Source organism: Takifugu rubripes, chromosome 1 (genome assembly GCF_901000725.2).
Source record: "Takifugu rubripes chromosome 1, fTakRub1.2, whole genome shotgun sequence".
Lineage (NCBI taxonomy): Eukaryota > Metazoa > Chordata > Actinopteri > Tetraodontiformes > Tetraodontidae > Takifugu > Takifugu rubripes.
The window spans coordinates 26630312-26652233 of NC_042285.1; the positions used below are offsets into that span (position 1 = coordinate 26630312).

General features: G+C 47.2%; 2 protein-coding genes across 2 annotated transcripts; one reads left to right on the top strand and one right to left on the bottom strand.

The window, feature by feature from the left end:
• The first annotated feature begins 327 nt into the window (after window positions 1-327).
• Window positions 328-6814, top strand: cpap (centrosome assembly and centriole elongation protein). The gene is made up of 17 exons (XM_003962221.3): window positions 328-1324; window positions 1539-1665; window positions 1776-1908; window positions 1985-2075; window positions 2204-2950; window positions 3066-3756; window positions 3861-3993; window positions 4068-4233; window positions 4309-4440; window positions 4521-4652; window positions 4772-4853; window positions 5122-5261; window positions 5357-5443; window positions 5637-5774; window positions 5886-5970; window positions 6036-6156; window positions 6223-6814. Exons 1-17 carry the CDS (start codon window positions 974-976, stop codon window positions 6413-6415), a joined length of 3549 nt encoding a protein of 1182 aa, XP_003962270.2. The 5' UTR covers window positions 328-973; the 3' UTR covers window positions 6416-6814.
• Window positions 6815-6936: 122 nt separating this feature from the next.
• rnf17 (ring finger protein 17) lies at window positions 6937-18114 on the bottom strand. Its single transcript, XM_011613399.2, has 38 exons — window positions 17969-18114; window positions 17524-17630; window positions 17315-17379; window positions 17137-17227; window positions 16858-16947; window positions 16677-16780; window positions 16436-16604; window positions 16298-16371; window positions 16102-16176; window positions 14551-14651; window positions 14334-14420; window positions 13823-13981; window positions 13411-13603; window positions 13070-13211; window positions 12736-12923; window positions 12534-12663; window positions 12261-12423; window positions 12006-12121; window positions 11755-11878; window positions 11548-11665; window positions 11190-11447; window positions 10939-11086; window positions 10728-10840; window positions 10513-10603; window positions 10248-10372; window positions 9954-10137; window positions 9750-9861; window positions 9497-9660; window positions 9296-9415; window positions 9001-9081; window positions 8799-8921; window positions 8673-8726; window positions 8462-8572; window positions 8179-8302; window positions 7911-8046; window positions 7551-7737; window positions 7363-7477; window positions 6937-7052 (listed from the first exon to the last, which is right to left on the bottom strand). The coding sequence occupies exons 1-37, from the start codon at window positions 18021-18023 to the stop codon at window positions 7382-7384; spliced, it is 4578 nt and encodes a 1525-aa protein (XP_011611701.2). The 5' UTR covers window positions 18024-18114; the 3' UTR covers window positions 6937-7052; window positions 7363-7381.
• Window positions 18115-21922: the final 3808 nt, after the last annotated feature.

A 21922-nucleotide genomic window follows, 5' to 3' on the forward strand; every position in this document is an offset into this window, starting at 1 on the left:
TCGCATTTGTAAACCGAAAACCCGGACAAAATTAGTGCATTTAAAAATAAACGATATGCATAAAAAATAAATGATCTGGGGAAAGAAATTTCAATATTTAGCTGCTCGTTTGTTTCCTCTTTTCAAAGATCAACGTTTGTTTTGAAATATTTTGACAGGCACGATCTCACCGGAAATAATTTTAAAAATGTTTTCAATTTCTGAAGCAGAATATGATCATCTACCGCCACGCTAAAAAAAACCCCAACACAATCCAATTTTAATAGTGTACTATTATTATTATGTGTATATTAAACAAATTCAAATATATAGTTGACTACAATACCCACAATGCATCGGTCTGTTGTCCTGTCTCGCGGGCTTTGTTTTGACATGGCGCCATACTTCGAAAGTTTTGTCAACCGTGTTTTACAGAATATGCCGTTTCTTGGTTTTATTGCTTTTTTATGTTAGTGTTACTGGAAAACACGCGTCATGATCATTTTTATTAACGCAAGGATATTGTATGCCTCGTCACTAGAGCTTAAAAACTGTAAAATAAGCGTGTTTATCAAACGAAGGCGCTGCCGGGGGTCAGCGGGAAGGAGGACGCGGAGCCACCAAACTAGCAATGAACGCGACCGACGCGAATTAATTAAACCACAAAGTTAAAGCTGATTAGTTTGGATGCTCTAGTTAGCTGCATGTCGAGGAGGCTGTCATCAATTCATTAGAAACGGGACGAGTCGTCGTCGCACTAGTTGGTGCCGTCGTGAAGCAGACGTGACGAGCAAGGCAGAAACGTTGAACTAAGACGTTTCTTAAAAATAGAGAACATGTAATCGTAAGCCGGCTACCATATTTAGATTTCTTGGATCAGGACTCATCTGGGCCGCCAGTTTTGTGAGGTGCTTATAGGCGGCGTGATTAAGACCACTTAGCCTGTCACCATAATCTGGCGTTGAAATCCCAGATTAGTTTGTCGTGCATTGTTATGTCATCTCCAGCCGGACTTCACTTCTCCCAGGCAGACTTCTTGGCACGGTGGATGCCGAATAGCAGCCGAGCCGGGGTAATCCTCGCTCCTTGCACGGGCGTTTCCAGCGCCCCGAGGCTCCCGTCAGCCGAGGGACCAAACGACTCCTTCGTCTCCGACTTCGGCCCCCTGCCCGCCTCCGCAGACAGCAGCTGCGTTGCCGCGGATGGGTGTCCCCGTCCGCCCGGGGGAGACACGGCTGGAAGTGACGGGCCCCTGAAGGGCCGGTCCTCAGATGGGGAGCTGGACTCTTTGGACCCAATGGAAAGGCCAAAACAGCCTCCAACACTAACGATGAAACTAGAACAGGTAAGGCCAGGAGCTAACACGTTGGTTGGTAACCAGCAGGGATATTTTTCCCTTTTATTTTGTCAGGTTTTATTTGTGACGCCTGGCATCTATTAAACTAATCTTAGCTGTTTATCTCAGGACTGCCAGGCTGCGCCATCATTTCCAGCTCAGCATTCACACTAAAATAGGCCCACGTGTCAGCCAGGTCGCTAATGTCTAATATTATGTGCAGTTGAGAAAATGGCAGGAACACATGCAAGAACAGCTACAAGCCCAACAGTTGGAGGAGCTCCTTCGCCTCCAGGAGGAGCAGCAGAGGCTGCTGGGGAAGATGAACGGCTCTCAGGACTATGATGCAGGTAAAGCTAAAAAACAAATAACCTCAAATGTCAAACTTTTGTCATAACATGGAGGCCGCCTCATAAGAGAGATAAATAAGTGTTCAATTAAAGCGGTGTGTTCTGCGTAGGCAGCACACAGTCCGAGGAATACGAGGATGAGGACAGAAGCCTTTCTTATCAACAAAGTGACATTTTGCCACCAAATAATGAGACCTTGACTGAAGACTGCACCAGAGGAGAAGACAAAGCCTGTAATGACAGGTAGATATTTAAAAAAAAAAGACATAAACCCAGAAAAATCACAGTGCATGTTTGTCTTAACTGTGCTTATTTTCAGACCAATTAAAGGACAGAAGAAGACTTTTGAGGAGCTGTTGGAGGAGCAGCTGAAGCTGGAGGAACAGAGGCTGAAGTCTGCTGAGCAACAGGTCAAAGAATATATAGAATATAACAAGAAACATCAGCAGTAAAAAGATTAAACCATAAACATTTAAGTACTGTTCATTGTGGGCAATAGAGTTGCAAGTGGAGATTGACATTACGTGTTTGATAACAGAGCCAAACTGGAGCTGACACCCTGGAGGCACCTCCCAAGAGGGCTTTTCTGAAGCGTGGCGAGGGTCTCTCGAGATTTACCAACCGCAGATCCTCGTCATCCAAAACGGAGGATGCAAAGGACCCTAAACCGGGCGTCCTGGCCAAGGTCATTTCCCGCAGTAACTCTGAGCCGGCAGTCACCCTGAGAGGCAGCAAAACTGCGGCTCAGCGGCTTCCTGTCCAGCGTAAAACCGCCTCACTCAACAAGGAAAACCGCCAGAGAGGGTTCAGTTCATCACCTCAGCAAATCGGCCGTGACCACAGAGGGGAGAGGACAAAGGTTTTGGGCAGTCACCAAAGACAGAACACAGACAGGGCTGCGTCACTTCAGACGGACCAGGGAGCCTTTCAGAACAAACCGCCGCGTGCACGGGAAGGAAAGGAGCAGGAAAAAAGTAAAGTAGGTCTAGCAGCGAGAGTAACCCCTGAGCACGGCACGCTGCCAGGCCCCTTCGCCACACGGGGGGGCGCGATGAAACCCCCCGCGAGGAGTGAGGACGAGGCTGGTGAGAACAGGTCAGAGGAAAACCCCCAATCATCGGGAGATGAAGTCCCAGAAGAAGTGTTGGAGTTGTCGTTCCAGGAAAAACTCCAGCGGTGGGAGTGTGACCACCAGGCAGAAAGTATGGAGCTGGGAGAGTTTGAGCTGCTGGAGCAAGCGGCCGAAGAGCTCTCGTTCTCCTCTAATTCCTCTTTCGTCACAAAGGTAAGGTTGTTTTCTTCTACATTTCAGAATTTTCCGTAGAACTTCAGTTAGATGTCGTTCATACGGAAGCTAATCAGTTTCCTGTGGCACTCAAGAGTCTGCCCTGTGCACGTAGATCCTGCAGATGGACAGAATGAGGGCCGTCCACGGGCTTCCACCACGACGGCTGTCCTCCACCCCAGTTAAGGCACCTCCCAAAGGGGAAATTAGAAGATGCAGCAGTCTAGGAAGTAGTGGATTTGAAGATTGCAAAGCTGATCTAATGAACTCGGATGCACTCACGAACAAAGTGAGCGTCCAGGATGCAGAGGAAGAAAGACGTGTCTTCGCTGACGTTTGGCCTTGTGGTGGGTATCACTCTGAAGGTCAGGAGATTCTGACCAAAGCTCCGTTTCCAGAGTCCAAGCAGCCCTACGACAAACGCTCCTATCAGGACGAAGATTCAGCTTCGGAAGCGTCACAAAGTGATGGTGCTGAGGGCGAGAGTGTCCTCAGCACCGCCGAGTCCACGCTGATCGAGGACAAAGATGAGCAGGACAGGGTGGTGTTCGACGACAATGACACGTGGAACGACCAGGAGGACACTGTGGTCCCCACAGCCAGGGAGAGCCCCCCACCACAGCGCACCCTTCTGAGGAAGGTGGCAGTGTTGGACAAGGGCGCAGTTACGGGTTCAACCAATCAGAAGTCAGATCCCCCCCCAGCCTCTGAGCTCATGACCAAGCTTTTCCCCTCACTGAAGCCAAAGACCCAGAATGCACCTGTCCCTCCCGCTCCTGAATCTAAACAGCCACAGGAGGAGTCAGGTGAGACTGACGTGCAGTCCTCCAACCATATTTTCCTCATGGATCGGACTCTAATCCTTCTCTAATGCAACACTAATGAACGTCCACTGTCACCGATTTGACAGGTCAGAGTGTCCAGTCCAGACTACTGAGGGAGAGACTGGTCGAGCTGGAGATTGAGATTGAAAGATTTAAGAAAGAGAATGCTGCCCTCACCAAACTGAGAGAGGAGAACGAGAAGAATCGGGACGTTCTCAGGTTAAACGTCTGCCTGGGGTGGTTTTCATTTTTACTGCCCGATGCATTTAGACAAAGTTGCTTTTGTCCCGCAGGAAAGAACGGTTGGAGTTCGAACAGATGAAAGCAGTGGAGCTGGCCAAGCTTGAAGAGTACAAGAAAGAGGAAAACCGCAGGTTGCAGAAGGAGCGACGGATATTTGAGCGGCACGCGTCGGCTGCCAGAGCCATGCCGGACAAGAAGGAGCGAGAGGAAATCCAGGTGAGTCGCAGAAACGTTAGCAGCAAGCTAGCAGCGTCACACGTGAATACTGAAGCCGTCTGTTGTCCCCGTAAGCTGTTGAAGCAGCAGCTGAGCTCCCTGCAGGAGGAGCTGAAGGGGAAGGAGAGCCGATGGGCCAGCGCCCACAACAGGCTGCGCCAGCAAATCGACTCCCTCCGACAGGAGAACGCCTCCCTGAGGGATGAGGTACCCGCCTCGTCTTTGGAACGCTCTCAACACGCGCAGGCAGCTAACCTTGTGACACCAGGGTGCTTTTCTTGTTCAAGACTCGCGTGCTGGAAAAGCTTCGCCTCAACGCCTTGAAGAACAATGTTGCTAATGCAGAGAAAGTCCAGAAAATGAGTCCGAAAATGCTTGAGAACAGCACGTCAACCATAAGCAAAGGAGTCAAATTTGCTGTAAGAGTGGTTTTACTATTTTTGAATAATTTTGAGCAGGTTTTTCAGGTGTAAATGTGAATGGAACCTTAATTTATGCATCACCATGAATAATCCTATGAGTATTTTCTTTCCTGCAGAGTCCTCTTGACTCCAGGGGGAGTGGAAACCCACCACAGAGCAGCATGGCTGCAGCAGCCAGGAAGAACTCCAAAGAGGGAGGTCAGTGTGTCAGATTCTACCCACAGAAAATGGGGATAGCCTAAAAACTAAGTTTTGGATTTCCATGAACACACATCCTCTGAAATTATAATGTATTTTGGATTTCCACCCCACAATTTAACTTTTTATACAGCCATGCAAGCTTACGCCTGATTTGACGTCATTTTAGTTTGCAAGTGTGCCGCCCCCTTGTGGCCATTGACGGTATCGCAGACCAACTGAGCTCCATGTGCTCATCATGTAACAGTTGTTTAATTGTTGTCTTCAGGGATAAAGAGCAGCCTCAGGAAACCAGCCGCCTCCGAATCGTCTTCCACCTCCCTTTCGAGGACAGTGGAGAGATCAACAACTGCCGGCAAAAGTCAGGAGAAATCATCAAACCCAGAGAATTCCCACAGTTGCTCACCAGTAAGACATTTCCTGGCTCCAGTCAGTCACTGGAGGGTTTTATAAAAAGAAAATATTCGTAATAATGTTGTGAGAATGTCGACATCTTTTTCAAGAAACACAATGTGCTGCCAAATGAAGTGGGCAGTGAGCTCAAAGAAGCAGAACCAGCTGATCAGGTCATCACACACTCCGATGGAAAGGTGAGCAACTCTCAGCAGCCCAGGACGCCCCGAACACTTCTGGGATCACACCCGTTCAGTTATATTAACCCAAATAAACCCTGGTGAATTCATCCATCACCTGAAGAGTCGCTAGGTTGTTAAAATAGGAGGTCTTAAACAGGGTTTGTGGTTAACGACGTCACGATGAAGGACCCGGCTCTGCTCATTTCAGACCGAGAAGGTTCTGACCAATGGAGATCGCCTCGTCGTCTTCTCCAACGGCACCAAGAAAGAAGTGTCGGCAGACGGCCAGACGGTCAAAGTCACTTTTTTCAACGGGGACACCAAAGAGATCACCGACCAAAGAGTGGTGAGGTCCGACGCCTGGTCCCGAACCTGCTGCCGGGACACCGACACGCTGTCCTATAGCTTCACTGCCTCCTCCCATCGGACTCTTAACGCAGCTCTGCTCTGTGCTCAGATCTACTTCTACGCCGAGGCCCAGACCACACACGTCACCTACCCAGACGGCATCGAGGTCCTGCACTTCCCCAACAACCAGACAGGTAGATGAGCAGAGCTGCCACGGGAAATACAAACGGGAAATACAGCTTTTCCTCTCCTACTCCAGAGAAACATTTCCCAGACGGACGTAAGGAAATCACGTTCCCAGACCAGACGGTGAAGAACCTGTTCCCCGGCGGCAGGGAGGAGAGCGTGCTGACGGACGGGACGGTCATACAGGTCAACCCGTGAGTACGGCGGCTCGTTCAAACGCTCTAACCTCCACCCTGCTTCAGCCTGAAATGCTCTTCCAGGGACGGCTCCAAGGAGATCCACTTCAACACGGGCCAGAGGGAGATCCACACGGCCGACTACAAGAGGAGGGAGTACCCCGACGGCACCGTCAAGACCGTGTACAACGACGGCAGGCAGGAGACGCGCTACCCCACCGGGCGCCTCCGAGTCAAAGACAAAGACGGCAACGTGGTGGTGGACAGCAGAGGGTAGAGACCCAGCGGTCACCACCAGTTTCAGCTCGTTTCCTGTTGGCAGAATTCCATAATGTTACTGGTTAGAAATACTTGAATGTTTGGAAACCACCAACACCAAGTTAGACAGTTGTGTTCCTGCTCTTCTGTTGTCTTTGTTTTGCCTTAAAAACGTGTTGGAAGGTTTTCTGTCTTTAAATATGAATTAGTTCTCCAGCATTAAAAAGAGGAGGGGGGGGGGGGGGGCACTGGATGAGAATGAGAATGGGAATGAGATGGAGAGATCCAGGGGGAACTGGGACTCTGAAAGTGGTTTGTTTACTGATAACTTTTAATTTATTGTTGAGTGTATTTATTTCCTACGTTGTGTGTGTATATATATATTTTTTAAATAAATTGGCTTTTTAAAAAGGTTAAACTGATGTCAAAGTGCAGATTTAGAGATCGAGAATATCCAGCAGAGGCATCAAACTCTTTATTCTGTCAAACAAAAACGTTTCCATGGTTACTCAAACGAGAAGCAGCCAGATTTGTTAAAAGTTAAAGCGCTGCAGAGAAAATTAAATGGATTTTCAGCCAAATGTACGACGCAAGAACAGCAGTCAAAGAGCACAACTGACAAAAAAAAAAACTTCTGTTCTTGTTTAACAGGAAACCTGAAAGAAAAAAAAGGAAAAAATAAAAAATATATATAAAAAGCAAACGAAATATCCTGGGCCCATTTTAACTTTTCCCTTTGAGATCGAGTCAGGATCTAAACAACTGTTATTAAACTTTAGGTGATCAAACCTCTAGTGTTGCTTACCAATAGTTACGGGGCAACACTTTAACACACTTTAACACACACACTATTAATTTACCTTTTGCATTAAAGAGTAAAAACAGAGCTGCTCCATCTATGAGAAGAATAAACTGATTGTTATGACGACCCCCCCCCCGTGTGTGTGTGTGTGTGTGCAAACCTACGTGAATAGCAGCTTCCGCCTCATTCCAGCTCCGCCAGGCCCTTCCTGACCAGAGGGAGGTGCACCAGCTCCCCCTGTGTGTTGTACAGCAGCACCGTCAGCTCCGGTTCACACGCCTGCATGGAGGAGGAACACGGTGAAGAAAGGACACCGAGGTCTGAGAGGCCACGTGAAACGGGCGATTCTGACCACCACCGAGGCTCTGACGCTGGTCTGCAACAGGTCGATCATCTCCATGGTGGCCTTCAGGCTCCACCCCGGGCAGTAGGGCAGCATGATTTTCTCCGTGTTGTCACTCGGGGGCTTGAAGCCCGCTACCTTCACCTTGAGGACTCCAACGGGGAACTTAAGCAGCTGATCTGGTATCTGCCGGATCCTAACAGGAAGTGTTGGATAGACATTCCAGTTTTTTATTTCCGCATTAGATGCTGGATATTTACTCCCACCCAGCTCGTGTTCTCATATCTACCGGCCTTCTCAACAGGATTATGCAGATACAAACTCAGGTCTGGTATTGAAATGATCTTCTGTGGTGTACGACAGTCATACTTGCTGGTGGGCAACGTGTCGTCTGATCCAAAATCAACATGATGGACCATGACCCGAACAGGCTCCAAACTGACAAACTTGACTATCTTGGCCCTGTAGTAGACCCCGTCGCTGTACTCTGCCAGGCACGGACAATCTGATGGACACAAGCACAACACAGCCAGGAAATTGGACCTCCAGTTCTGATCGATTTAGAGTTTTTACTTCTAGTAAACTACTACTGGCCCCGCCTTCCTGCTCACGGGGAGTCAACAGGACACAATCTTACCGGGAGGAAAATCGCTGAGTCGGGGCAGATTCCTGACATCAGCGTTCGCTCTTTTCAAAGCATCATTAAGCGTCTCGCCGTCCACTTTTAAGTGAGCTGTTGCTTCTAAAGGCTTTAGGAACAGCTGCGGGACAGTTATTCAGCGTTAACAACAGCTTAAGTCAACATGGTGGCAGACAAAAACAGTGATGACAGACAAAAACACGTTTTACTTGTCAAACCATAGACGCGGGGCTTAAAATCACATTAATTCTACCCAAGATCTTCCTGACTCTGTGTTTACCCTGTTAGGGGTCCACAAGTGGCAGACCTGGGCCTGAAACTGGCTTCCCTTCTGTGGCATGTCTGGGTAAATAAAGGATCCAAGAATTGGTTCCGCTGGATCCATGAGACCCTGGAGATGCCAGAAATGAGCATATTAGCTTTACATTAGCGCTACGTAGCTGGACAATGTTATATACAAATGTCCAACACAGACGTTCTAACAACAGTACCTCAATGTCCAACTTCCATTCATCCGGGGAGTTGAGAGACGTCACAGCGAGCGCCTGAGATGCAAAGACATTTATGATACCTGACAATCAGGAACCAAAAGCTTAAATAGGAGTGCTCACACGCACCTTTGGAACAGAGACGCAGCGCTCCAGAGCACCGTGCTTATGAAAGCTCAGGATAGTGTTGAGGCTCATTGCATCGATGAAAAGCTCCCCTGAGAGAGCAGCTCTGGGCTCTGATGGAAGCTCCTAACACACATGGACAAAACAGTCACAACTCATTTGCTGCTTCAAGCGTCCAAAAGGCTCCACGACGTAGCCGCCCTACCTTGACGTCCACGTCCAGGGTGCGGTTCAGAAGTATCTCCCTCAGCAAAGCTACCGCGTCCAACTGCCATTTCCCACCAAACTGGAGAAACAGGGACACGATCTTAACGACCGACACACAACAACAGACCATCCCAAAGACCGCTGAAAGGACTTAAAGCTAACACGCACATTCCATGCTAAAAATGATCTGCTGAATACGAGACGGCGGATTAGAACTACGACACAGTTGAAGTTTGTTTTACTTTAGATATTTTTCCTACAAATTCAAGGTGCAGGCGAGATGTGGATCTTACGGGGTTGATTCCATGCAGCTTGCATGATAAACAGAGTTGAGGTACATCTTCGCAGAGCAGCACAGGGTAGACGTGTATGACTGGGATGTTCTCCACCAGACCCGAGTCCACGTGCTGTACCTGCCAACAACCACGCCATGGAAGAGAAGACTCCATTACGCCACATGTGGCAGCATCCTGAATGACTGGTGTGACGCTGACCTTGACGAACTCCCCCAGCACTTCCACCACCTCTCCCCGGTACCAGAGCATGTCAGAGCCCATGACAGCGCAGCCCTGCACCGACTTCCACTCGTAACACTTTGGTCTGGGCAAAGTCTTCATGCGCTCCCCGACTGTCTCCATGAGCTGCTCGAACTGACGCTCTGACAAAGACACCGACAGCATCAGGACGGACTTCGATGCGAAGCGAGTTGCAGCCTCGCTAGCAGAAATATTTTTAAAAAAGCTGAACCTGCGTTTTGGGTCCTCATGTAAATCAGACCATCATCCCCAACAGCTGTCACTCTGATCTGGATCTGACCGAGCTCAGGTAACTCAGGGGGGAGGTAGGACGTCGTCTTTACCTGAAACAGACATATATAACGACAGTCAAATGTACAGCCACGTCCACCATCATTTGGACAGGAACCAGAACTACTAAATTACGCAATAGCACCTTTTCAGCTGACACGAGGGCGCGAGGAAGGAGTTTTGGACGAGCGCGGGTCGCGGGGACGCCGATGCGAGACGGAAATGGACTATTAGCCGACGCTGATCTAAAGGTTCTGGTGTCGTCAGCTTGTGCTTCCATCACTGGAGCCTGTGCACCAGCCTCTTCGGGGGTTTCATCAGCAGCAACTCTGTAGAGGGAAACGTTTAGGAAACAGGCAACGGTTCTGACAATGAGCTAATAACCGGCACAGCTCATTTAATCTGGTATTCTGTGTATGAAGGCTTGTAAACGACAGACCTCGGCTTTCTTTTTCGAAGAGCCAGGCCCTTACTGACGAGGAAGTCGGCAATGCTGACAAACTGCCCCATCTCCTGAGAGCAGGACAGTGTGACAGGAACTGGACTCAGATCCTTCACCTCCTCCTGCAACAGCAGAGGTCACAATATCAAAGATGCAACAGAGGAACATGGATCGATCAAAAAGAGAAGCTCCCATCTAGGTCTAGTGTCACATTCTGAGATAACAGTGGAAAAGTATGGAGATATATAAAGAGATTAGCAACCTTGATGGTCACGACTGCCAGCGCTCCAGTCAAGAATTGGGAGATTACGTCACAGGCTGTCGCCGTCCAGGTAGATTGACCTCCTGCTGGACTGTGATTGAATATATCATCTAACTGAACAGGACTAAGAGAATCAGCGTAATATTCATCACTAGACGTGCAGGATGTGTTTGATGCACAATGAATGACAGTAAATTTGACATAAGGATGGAAACCTGATATCAGACACAGTGCACTCCAGTGCAAAAGACCCAATCAGGGATGGAGGCAATGGCCGCAAGTTGCTGATGTGGAGCTTCACCCTGTTGCCGTAGTCACAGAGCATCACCTGTTACCAGGGATACAGAGAATTAGGCAGGAACACCGGAGCGAAGAATAAAAGACAATAGGAACAATAAATTAGGACTATTCTGAGGGCCTGCGTACCTCTGCAATGTTGCTGGATGTTAAATCAGAGCAGATTCTCCCTCTTTTCCAAACCCCTTTGTTGTTAGCAACACAGTACATATCTGTCCTCCACTCAAACCCATCGGGGGTCCCCACGAGCGCACATTCCTTCAACAGCTCACACACTCTGAGAGAACAGCGAGAATCATGAATTCACTGCAGCAGATGACTTGTTCAAATTACAAAACATTCTTTCTGCTGCGTTTAAGGGGATAAAAACATCTGCTGACCTGCTCAGGTGAGCGTCATTCTGGGTGAGCTGCACATAGAAGCTGCTGGGAGACTGAACGTGGCTGACTCTGACATGGAGCTCTTTGAGTTGGGCGGGGAGCTTCAGCGTTGGCTCGCACATTAGCGACTCCTCTTTATGCTCACCGGCGACGTCATAAATTGTGGTGACAACATCACCAGCAGCTAAACCAGGATCAAGCAGGGGGTCCCACACAACAGACTCATTAGCAGAGGACACGGCATCGTCAGTCTTAGACCTGTAGAAATAGATAATCAGTGAGGAGACAAGTGGGGATTGGCCAGGACGAGACTATGATATGGCAGGTTACATTACAACAAACTTCAAACTCCTCTAACCCTTGTTTGAAGCAGGCCAAGCCCTCTCTGACCAGCAGCTCAGCTATGTTGGCCGTTGGCCCGTTCAGGTCACTCTCAAACAGTCTGACTGGCAGAGGTTCATGCTCATGCTTGACTTCTGATGGAAGAGAGGCAGCAACAATGTTCAGAGTAGAAAAATGATCTGAGTTCTGTTAGTGTCTGGCAGTAATTCAGAGATAAACACACCTGGATGCACAGAAACGACAGTGACCACCTTCTGGAGCGCCAGGCTGGTGAATCTGTCGGTGCAGGAACCATCCCAGGTTTTTCCATCACGTGGAACGATCTCTTCCAAACAGCAATTGATTGCCTACACAGCAGATAATGCACTCGTGTTGCCTGTACCAAACCTTCTTTTAACACAGTGACTTCTGAAAGATAATCCCAAACATTATCAAAAAACATCGGCTTCATTCATTATTGACGCTGCCGCTCACCATGATGGGGAGGGCAAAAAAATCATCCTTAATCCTCCTCAAATCTTTCACTGGCACAACTTTTTTGTTGCCTAAATCCACATAAAGTATCTCCACTTGTCCTTCTCCTGGATGACCTAATAAAGAGGTAGAAACCATTTGTCATCACAAAGTTTGTTCACGTTTTTCTGCTATTAGCTCTTGGGATATCGTATCCTTACAAGGGTCACATGACACAGTTACTACAACTATATAATACACACATACAGTCCTCACCTAGAGCCTGAGCCCTGTACCACAACCTGTCATCAGCACAGGCGACGTAAGCTTGTCCAACGACAGGGTGGCAAACCGTGAGGTCGTCTGCATTGGCCACGGTTGCTGCATTGTAACAATCCTGAAGTTGGGCTGAGAGCAACAGAAGCTCCATGTTTTCAACCTGGTGAGAAGAGCAGACGTAGGAACTACTTGATGTGTCATGACTTCCTGTTGAATCTAAATGATATGCACACATAAACTATTGTAGTGGGGCACAGCATGTATTGGTACCAGCTGAATGTAGAAGTCAGCAGGATTATTGATGTGTGACACCACAGCGTTGAGCTCCACGTCAGTCTTGGGACAGGGAAGGTGGAAGTACGTCAGTGGCTTTGCCTCCAACACCACCGGAGCATAAAAACTTTCAGAAAATGACAGTGTCAGCTGAAAGAGTTGACGTCAAATCAAATGACTTTCTGATCAGTCCATGTACCTCGCCACTTCCATGTAAACAAGGTAATGTCTGACGGAGAGGGGCGTATCACAGGACTGGTCATTGGGGGTTCTAATGAGGTCCACCAGTAACGAGTCTCTGTCCTGACCAAAAATCCTCATCTCCAAAGCTGATGAGCCCACCACCTTCTTGAACTCCACCGTGGCCTCTTGGGTCCATCCTTTAGCCTGAACAATTGGTAAAACGGAATCTTCTGTTAAGGAACCGTCACATTTACCATTATGTTGATGTATACATACAATTTAATAGACAAGACGACACCTAGAACCACGTTAAACTGATTGTATACTATGCATCTTCTCTTTGGCCTTACTAGACTGTGGGGGACCAGGTTCTTGAGCGTACATCTGATGGCCAGAGGAGCAATGCTGTGCACCTGCACTTTCTGTGCGTCCTCCACCTTCCTCATGTGCCTGTTTACGACGTCCACTGCCGCCCCTGCAGACCCCATCTTTCTGGAAAAGGTGTCAGGAGAGGGAAAAGTGCATCTGAATAAGTTTGTACATTGTCAAGACTGTTTTAGAAAAGGGCTTCAGCATTGTGGAACCAGAAACAAGATTAGAGAGAAGTGCTACTTAATAAATGAATAGGTTAAACTGCCCAAACACTAAGAAAAGGTTCATCTTTTTGATCCATCTTTAATCAGATATTTACCCAGTGTCCATCTCTGTCTCCCTCGCTATGCTGATAGTCTCTGTGATGCCATAATCAATAAAGAAGACCTGGACACTTGTGAGCTGGTCAGCTGGACAGCATCTGACAGCCTCTGTAAAACCCCTCTGAAAGAGCTCGGTAATGTGGGCCCTGGCCCACAGGCCCTCTTTCCACTTCACAAAAATCATTGAGCCTGAAAGAGAGTAGAGACAGTCGAGTCAAAGGAAATAAATGAAAATAGCGCAGCGCTGCGTGGAGTTGTGCCCGATGCGTGCATAAACAGGACGGCAGACAGATATTATTAGATGTTGCACTAACAGAACACAAGCAGGCTTTTAAAGAACATTTTAGCCATCTGAAATCTTGGAGTTTGTGTTTGCCATATTGTAATGTGTAAAAAAACCAGGTGCACCTGTCTCCACTACATCTTTGGATGTAAAGCAAGAGCTTTTCGTGGAGCAGAAGTAGTTGATCTTCTTGGAAAGGGTCATTATTTCTGTTGCTTCTGCCAGATACTGGACATAGAAGTGACTCGGATTCACAATGTTAATCACCACTACCCACATGGACACTAGCAAAGAGGTAAAAAAAAGGATTAATCAGTGGCATAAAAGGGAAGATGGTTCATTTAAAATGACAGTGAAGAGAAAAGAGAGGCAGAGGAAGACAGCCAGGCTATCAGGATGTGACACTATCTCAGTCTGATTCATTGGTGGGAACTTTAAATTGTCGTGTAGACAGCTTCCATGACAGATTATGGAGGACAGCAACAGGTGTTGTGAACAGAAAAACAGCACCTGACACAAACGCCGATGTGGTGAAGCGAGAAATAAAGAGCAAATGAATCATTTAGCGGAGCTAAAAGTGTAAAAGTGTGTCTCTAAAGTGCAAACGGGTCAATCAAAATAAAGAATTTTCCTTACTATTTTTCATCTTTGCTATGCGATTTCTCCTTTTCCAGAAGCTTCTAGATTTGCTCTTAGCCAACTCAGGGCCAGTTGGTGGGAGAGCTACAACACAACAAACATTCAAGTGAATATGGACAAGCTTTGGACAATATGGACAAGCTTTGGACAATATGGACAAGCTTTGGACAATATGGACAAGCCTTGGACAAGCATGCAACCAAAGCAGACCCACCAGAGTCTTGTTGTTCATCTACAATCTCCTCAATGATTACATCTGCAAAGTCCTGGTTTGCTACAGGCTTTTCCTGGTCTGGTTCATCCAGCTTGGTCAGCCTATGAGGATACACAAGCTGTTACAAGTAGCCTGGTTTGGGTCCCAGACGTTCGGTTTTACACAGGTGTGGGAGAAAATGCTGTAAACCAAGAATGCTTTCAAAAATAAAACGATTGTGTATTTCGATCCATTTACAAAATGCAAAGTGAGGGAATAAAAACCAAAGGGGAAACTACTGACTAAGGTCAGGGATTTGGCAGGATGGCAGCCATTCCTATGATCAGCCAATTACACCAATGTCCCATGTCGGTTGAAATAGTCATAACTGAAAGAGCGACAGCTGTGCAGGAGGCTTAAACTTTGCTAGCAAGGTGAGGTCCTTGAAGACAGATTCGTGTCACAGGTCAGACACTAAGTCAAGACTGAGCACACAACCAGACACAAGGTGGACATCCTGCATCAGCCATGTCTCTCCAAGACAAGTAGTTCAAACCAGACTGGTGCACCAAGATGAGCTGTCGAGAACGTGTAGAAAAGCAGAAACAAACGAGCGACGTGGAGGATCAGTCACAGTAGTCGGCCAAGGAAACCGTGCAACAGACGCAAAACACATCAAGCTGATTTCCCTTTGAGGTTGGAAGACATCCAGCAGCGTTATCAGCTCAGAACTGGCAGAAACCAGAGTGATCCAGATACACCCATCTGCTGTCCATATGGGTGTACCTGTCTGTGCAGAAGTGGTCGTCATGGAAGCCAAAAAGCCTGACATCTCAGATAGAAACAAGGCCAAACAGCTCAACTATGCATTAAAAAACAGGGCGCAGAAAAATGGCAGCAGATGCTCATGAGTCAAAATCGGAAATATTTGGAGGTTTCTTGCAAGTTCGGAGCTGCATTTCTGTAAATGGATTTGTAGATGTGGTCAGGATTTATATTCCCTTAATGCTGAGAAATGCAGGCAGATATTTATCCATCATGCATGATCCATCATGGAGGCGTGGGATTGGCCCCGGTAGCATTGAAGCAGCCAAGGACAATAAGAACTGTCTTCTACGAAGGAGAAGTCCTGGAGGTGATAGCATGCTCCCCAGAGCCCTGATCTCAACACCATCGAGCGTGTGTGGGATTACATGAAGGGACAGAAGGATTCCAGGACCTGGCCAACGTCTCCAGAAGACCTGTGGTCAGTGCTCCGACGTGTTTGGACCAATCCAGCGGCTCCTTAAAGACTGTGGCCAAGTTTACCAAGAGATGCTGTGTCGAGGGGTGGGCAAGCTCAATGTCTGTCTGACAGATTTATCCTTACAGCATCTTTTCATACCTGCCTTAAACCTTTGCACACACAAAGTTTTCATCACATGTTCACACCTCAACAGCACCTTTAACCAAATAAAGTGATTCAAACTCACCTTTTACAAATTAAAAGTACAAAATCCTGCACAAACCACAAATGTCAGCATGTTTGCGAGCCATCCAATCTAGTTTAGAAAGCTTTTACCCCTTTCTTACCCCTTAGGAGGACCAACTTCCATCTTCAGAGACAATGAGAGATTCTGGTTCTGATCTTTCAACTGGAAAGAATAGCTGGAACAGAATTTAAAGCACCTTCTATAATCTTCACAGATCCGCAACCATAGTAAGTAAAACGGCAGACAAAAAAATAAACACAGGTGATCCTAAACATCTGCAGACAAGTAACTCAAACCTCAGTCCAGAGCCCAGAGAGACGCACTCCATATCAAAGGACTGGCAATCAGAACCATGCAGGCTCTCCATGACCTATTGACAAACACACGATTTAGCTGCGGGATCAAAGTAAATAAATAGAATGACTTTTTTTTACCTTATCAAGCGCACAATTCTGCTTCAGAAACGGGGATTGGCGGACTTCTCTGGCCCACTGGATGGCAACGTTCAGAGCCGTGATCTTCTCCTGGATGCAGCACAGCTGTTGTTGGCTGGCGGGAAAACGCCGATCAAGCTTTGACATCTGGTTGAAATGCCCGTCCTTCCTGTTTATAAGGACATCGGAGCCTTCCGTCAGGAACACTTTAGACAGCAAAATGCCACCTTCTCATCATTACCACTTCTCAACAGCATATGAAGCCTTGGCAGCCATTTTTTGGATCTCGTTCTCCAGCCGGACTCTCTCTCTTTCAATCTGTTGTTCCCGACCAGCTGCCAGAGTCTGCAGATCACATCCAGGATCATCTCTTTGTGTTCTAAAGTCAAAGCTTCTCTGGGGTGTGTTTTTCCAGAGCTCACCTCGTGGATTTGTTCCAGCTTGGTAAGATTCTGAGAGGCCCTGTCCAGGAACTCATCAAGGGTCCGATCAATCTTCTCCATCTCTGATGGCTGAATCAAACACAATCAATATGTGGCTTTAACTTTTTTTTTCTTTTTTCCTGGCTTTACCATTTTTTTGGCCTGATGAGATTCAGATGAAGAGAAATTAAATATGATAATACCAATCTCAAGTGTGCATATCTGCATTAAATAATTACAATAGCTGAGGACCAACACCGTTAAAAACAGCAAACCTACCTGTCCCACATCCTCAGCGTCTCCATCCTCATCTCCAGATGTTGGAAGTTGGCTGCAGGTGTCATTTTTTGCTGGGCTTCCTTGACTGAGACTTGACAACATTTCAATCGAACAACAATTACCAAAGACAACAATTTAAGTGCGTCTCACTAGGAATAATTTAAATTATTCGGTGTACTTTTTCATCCTGCCAGTGTAGAAGCGGTCAGAGGTTCTTCTGTCCGCCTGGAATCCACCTCCAAACTGGAGAAAACAGACTTTAATGTATTACTATGTCATTGTTCACCAAACTTGCAGAAACAGAAAGGAAAATGTTTCAGGCTTTAATTTGCAAGAACTTGATACTTAATATACTTAATTGAAGGGTAAATGTGAATAAAGAGTCACCTCACAAGCTGGACATAGGTCAGGCCGAACAGACTGCAGGCAGAAGGTGCACAAGATGTGGCCACATGGCAGCACATGAGGGAGGCTGATGTCGAGGTCACAGGCTTCTGGAGGAGCAAACAACGACCCCGTCACCATTTTCACACGGAACCCGCATCTTTTAATGCGCATCTTTAACGAGTTCGCTCATTCATTTTTTAACTCGGTCGAGACTAGCTTAACAATAAACCATAAATGCTTCGACCACAACCTCCAGATGTTTTTATTCAACTGCTGAGTTAGTTTAATTAAACAACATTTAAGGCCCTGACCCTCGCCATACTGACTCCGCTAAGGGCGATGCTACATGCTAGCTAGCAAACGGACTTTTTAGAACGCGACGGAATATGAGCCTCGAATGAACAAAGCGTTGAACTTAAAGCTAATGTTTATCCAAATATCCCACCAAGTTCGCCAAATTGTTCGCTGCAAAAGCTGCAGCTGGCAACGCTTCCCTCCATCTTCGATAACTTCAGTTTTTGGGGTTTTTTTTTGCTTAAAATTGTTGCCGTCTCAGACCGGACGCGACTGGTGCCCTGTGGTCACGTGACCCGCTGGGCGCGCGCCACCTTAGAACTTGATCTCAAAACTTACGATTTTTAATTTAGCACGAATAAATGTTCAGAAATCAATTTCTGTTGTTGTTTTTTTGCCACCAGAGCTGCACATTTAGCCCACACACATTACCTTTCCCTCAAACAGAAAGACCTTTTCCATATTTATCCTTCATTTTGGACATTTTGCGGTTTCCTCCCCACAAATATAAGTAAATTTTGTGATAAATGTCTACATTTGTTACACGACGCGTGCAATAAATACAGTATAACACAAATTACTCTATTAAAACAGTGTAGTGCGTACATTGTAGATACACTTGATTGTAAAGACGTAATGTCGAAATTGTTAATATTGACCACATACTAATTTATATAAACAGCCCAAGCTTATTATAATTTATTGAATCATATTGAACGTCAGTATGGCTAAATAGTGATCATGTATTCCTATTTATGACCACTAAGGGGCGCCAAAGACCAAATCACTTCAGGCGATTTTAAGAAGAAAAAGAGATAATACAATTTTTTCCCCGATGCACTTTCAAAAAATATATACAAAAGATTTAAGTCATTTTACATAAAATTGTCTAATCAAGTTAAATTAAATCCGACAACCTCGCCACAGAATATAACTACGCTTCACCTTCCCACCTGTAGAAAACGCGTTTGAAGCCATTGGGATATAAAGTCGATGGGCTTCATGGGCTTGATGGTCTGTGGTTATTTAAAAAGATATTTTATTGGATTTAAATCTTGATTGCTTTCAATACACATTGAGCTGCAGTTTACAGTAGATGGTGCGTTCTTTTGTTTCATTTCCAGCCAATCATGTCCTCACATGCACACGCAGCAGCCCTATTGGAAGGTCCTCGTTCCTGCATCGGAACGCAGCTGCCAGCACTCCTGCAGCCTGAGGACAATGGCTCTCCACCCAGCAATGCTGCAATAACTAAAAGTGACAGCCAGTGGGGAGCACAGAGGCACGGTCTTCAGATGGTAAAGGTAAACCAGCTCGTGTGTAACCCGGCAGTGAACTTTAACCTTCAGACAGCACCGTTCAGATACCTGGAGGGGAAGAAACTGCATGCAGAGCATCAAAGGAGGCATTTATCTGAATTTTACTGTTAAAATCTGGCCGCCCGACAGCCACTTAAGATACGAATCCTATTTCAGTGCTGCGAGTGCTACCTCCCTCAAACCTGTGATGCTGATCTGAAGTGAAACCACAACCACCTCAGTATGGGAGTGTGAAAACACCTGAAGCGATAAGGTCCACCCATCTGCTTTAAACCATGTGAGGGTGTCGGGCCAGAAATCCCACAAACTGTTTCCTTGTTTCTGAAGAGATTTTCTACCCTTCCTGTTGAACAAAAGACTATTTTCAGGGTGACAGAGAGAGTTGAATCATCTGATGCCACTGAAGGAATTCCACCCCCCCATTGGACATCACCAAGACAGGGTGATCAGACGGGGGGCAGGGTGTGTGTGCGCGCGTGTGTGTATGCCAGAGTTGGGGGTCGTGAATGTGTTTACAAGGGGTAATGAAGCAATCAGCGGGCTGCCCACAGGGGGATATGGGGGTGCCTATTAGGAGGATGGGGGCTGTCCCCATCTTTCCTGTGAAATGTGGGTCACCTCCCATCCTCGGGTGATTTCCCTCATATCCCCCCCCCCCCCCTTCGTGCACATCCCAAAACCTTTTTTACCTCACTTAGGCACTAATGATGCTCTTAATTACTATGTATCGTCTCATTGGCCGTTTTCATATTTCACCTCGTTTCATTCAACTCTGCTTCTGCCTCAGGGGTCAAAATTTAAAAAAAAAACCTTCCATATTTTCTTTGTTAGTGCCTAAATTAAAGTAGAAGTATTTTATGTTGGTGATGACGCTAACATGTTCAAAAAGGTTGTGCTTCTTTCACTTTAACATTCATTTAAATCCCCCTGACCTGTTTGCTTTGTTACAGGAGAACATGCAAAGGTCAGCAGGCATGAGAGGGGATGCAGAAGGAAAGAAAGGAGCCCCCCCCACCCCCACCCCCCCCCCCCCCCCCCCCCCCTGCAGGCCATTCGGTCGCAGCAGGGAAAGAGCAACAGCAACGAGAAATGACATTCACTCTATACCTAAACTCTTTGTCTGGCTGGAGAAAGACCTGCCGCCATCCCGAGAGGAGCCGACCTCCGAGCGGCAGAGCAGGAACAGCCGGAGGCGGGACGAGTCCGTCTGGATCGCCTCGTTTCATACAGATTGTTTCACGCGTTTGTGTTGTGCTTTCAACCTCCCGTCTCGCTCGGCCAGTAGACGGGTTATGAATCCAGGTCAGCTGACACAAACACGCACGGGATTGCTCCTTTTTTATGTGCAGCAAAGGCACGATGCTCCCTGTGGAGGTGGAAGTGGAGGTGGGGGAGGCTTCCGCACACTCTGGATCCGTTCAAACCTCAGAACTCCACTAACTATAACGGTTCAGAATGACGCAGAGTGGACCGGACCTGGAAAGGTCTGCTCAAAATGACCTCCTTCCTTCCTTTTTCTTCTGCCGGGGTCACCCACTCTCCCCGTGAACCCACACCTACGCCACACATCTCGTTCTCACCCTCCCCCCGGTCATGCTGCTCTGCACCCACAATCCTTCACTCTGACGGTTCAAAGGCCGTTCGAGGTGGGAGGCAGCGGTGTCGATGCAGGTACCGCTCAAGACGGAGCATTAGTGAGTTCAGGCGCTGTGACCTAACACCCATTCATGATCACATGGAACCCCATGGATCTGCGGAGGGAGGGTGGGGGGATCAGACCGGAGAGGCAGCTTGTTAGCCAACTAATGGTTGTCGCCGAGGTCCGGGGGGACCTGTCCATCATCAGCGGCATCGCCTCAGCGCCGCCGCCACTCCGCCGTGACTCTTAAAGCAGGTTGTAATGAACGCCGCCCGAGTGGAGGGCAGAGGCTGGGCCATCGAGGGGGTGTTTTAATAGCCAGCGCAGAGCAATTATCTCACTTTGCTGCACACACAGAATGCTCGACCTGCTTCTCAGCATCGATATGGCACATTTCTCAGGGCGGGGGGGTCGCGGACACAGAAGGTTCGGATCTACACGTGATTGATGTATACATGAGAGAAGTGTTTGAGCGAAGAACAAGAACTTTTCTCCACTGAAATAAACGTTGCTCTGTTGTATATTTGTGCTGAACAGCTGCTCAGGTGACTCACATCAAACACTTGGGTGAGATACAGACGTTCTCTAAAGCATGTGGTTGATGCGCAAAGATGCCACGTACGCACCAGGGTTGACGCATTCGTATACATCAGTTTTTACCATTCAACTAACACATTTCCCAAATTTCTCCTCAACCACGGGTTCACGTGTCGTTTGGGAACCAGGATGCACATCTGGGCTCTTGAGGCTGCAATTTGTCTAAAAGTTATCCACTGAAAGCACAGAGAACCTGATAATCATCCGGCTGAACACGAGATTTACACTAATCCCTCACACATCTAACATGACACCCAGACTCTCTCGCTCGGTTAAATCAAAGCAGCCCGGCGTGGTTCCGTCCAAGACCAGCAAGTCAGAAAAGCTCTTAATGGCTTCCAGGCTGACACGAGGTGGACGTGTTCAGGGGTGAAGGAGCCTCCTGGTAATAATCCTCTGTCTTTATTAAGAACAATGATTGGTGACTTATCTTTCATAAAGTCCTGCAAAGACTCCTACGAGAAAGAATTTAAATTTGCTTTTAAATTCTGTGAGATTTCTGTCTCAGTCTCAGAACCATGATTTATGGTATACGAGCGTTAGTTTGCTA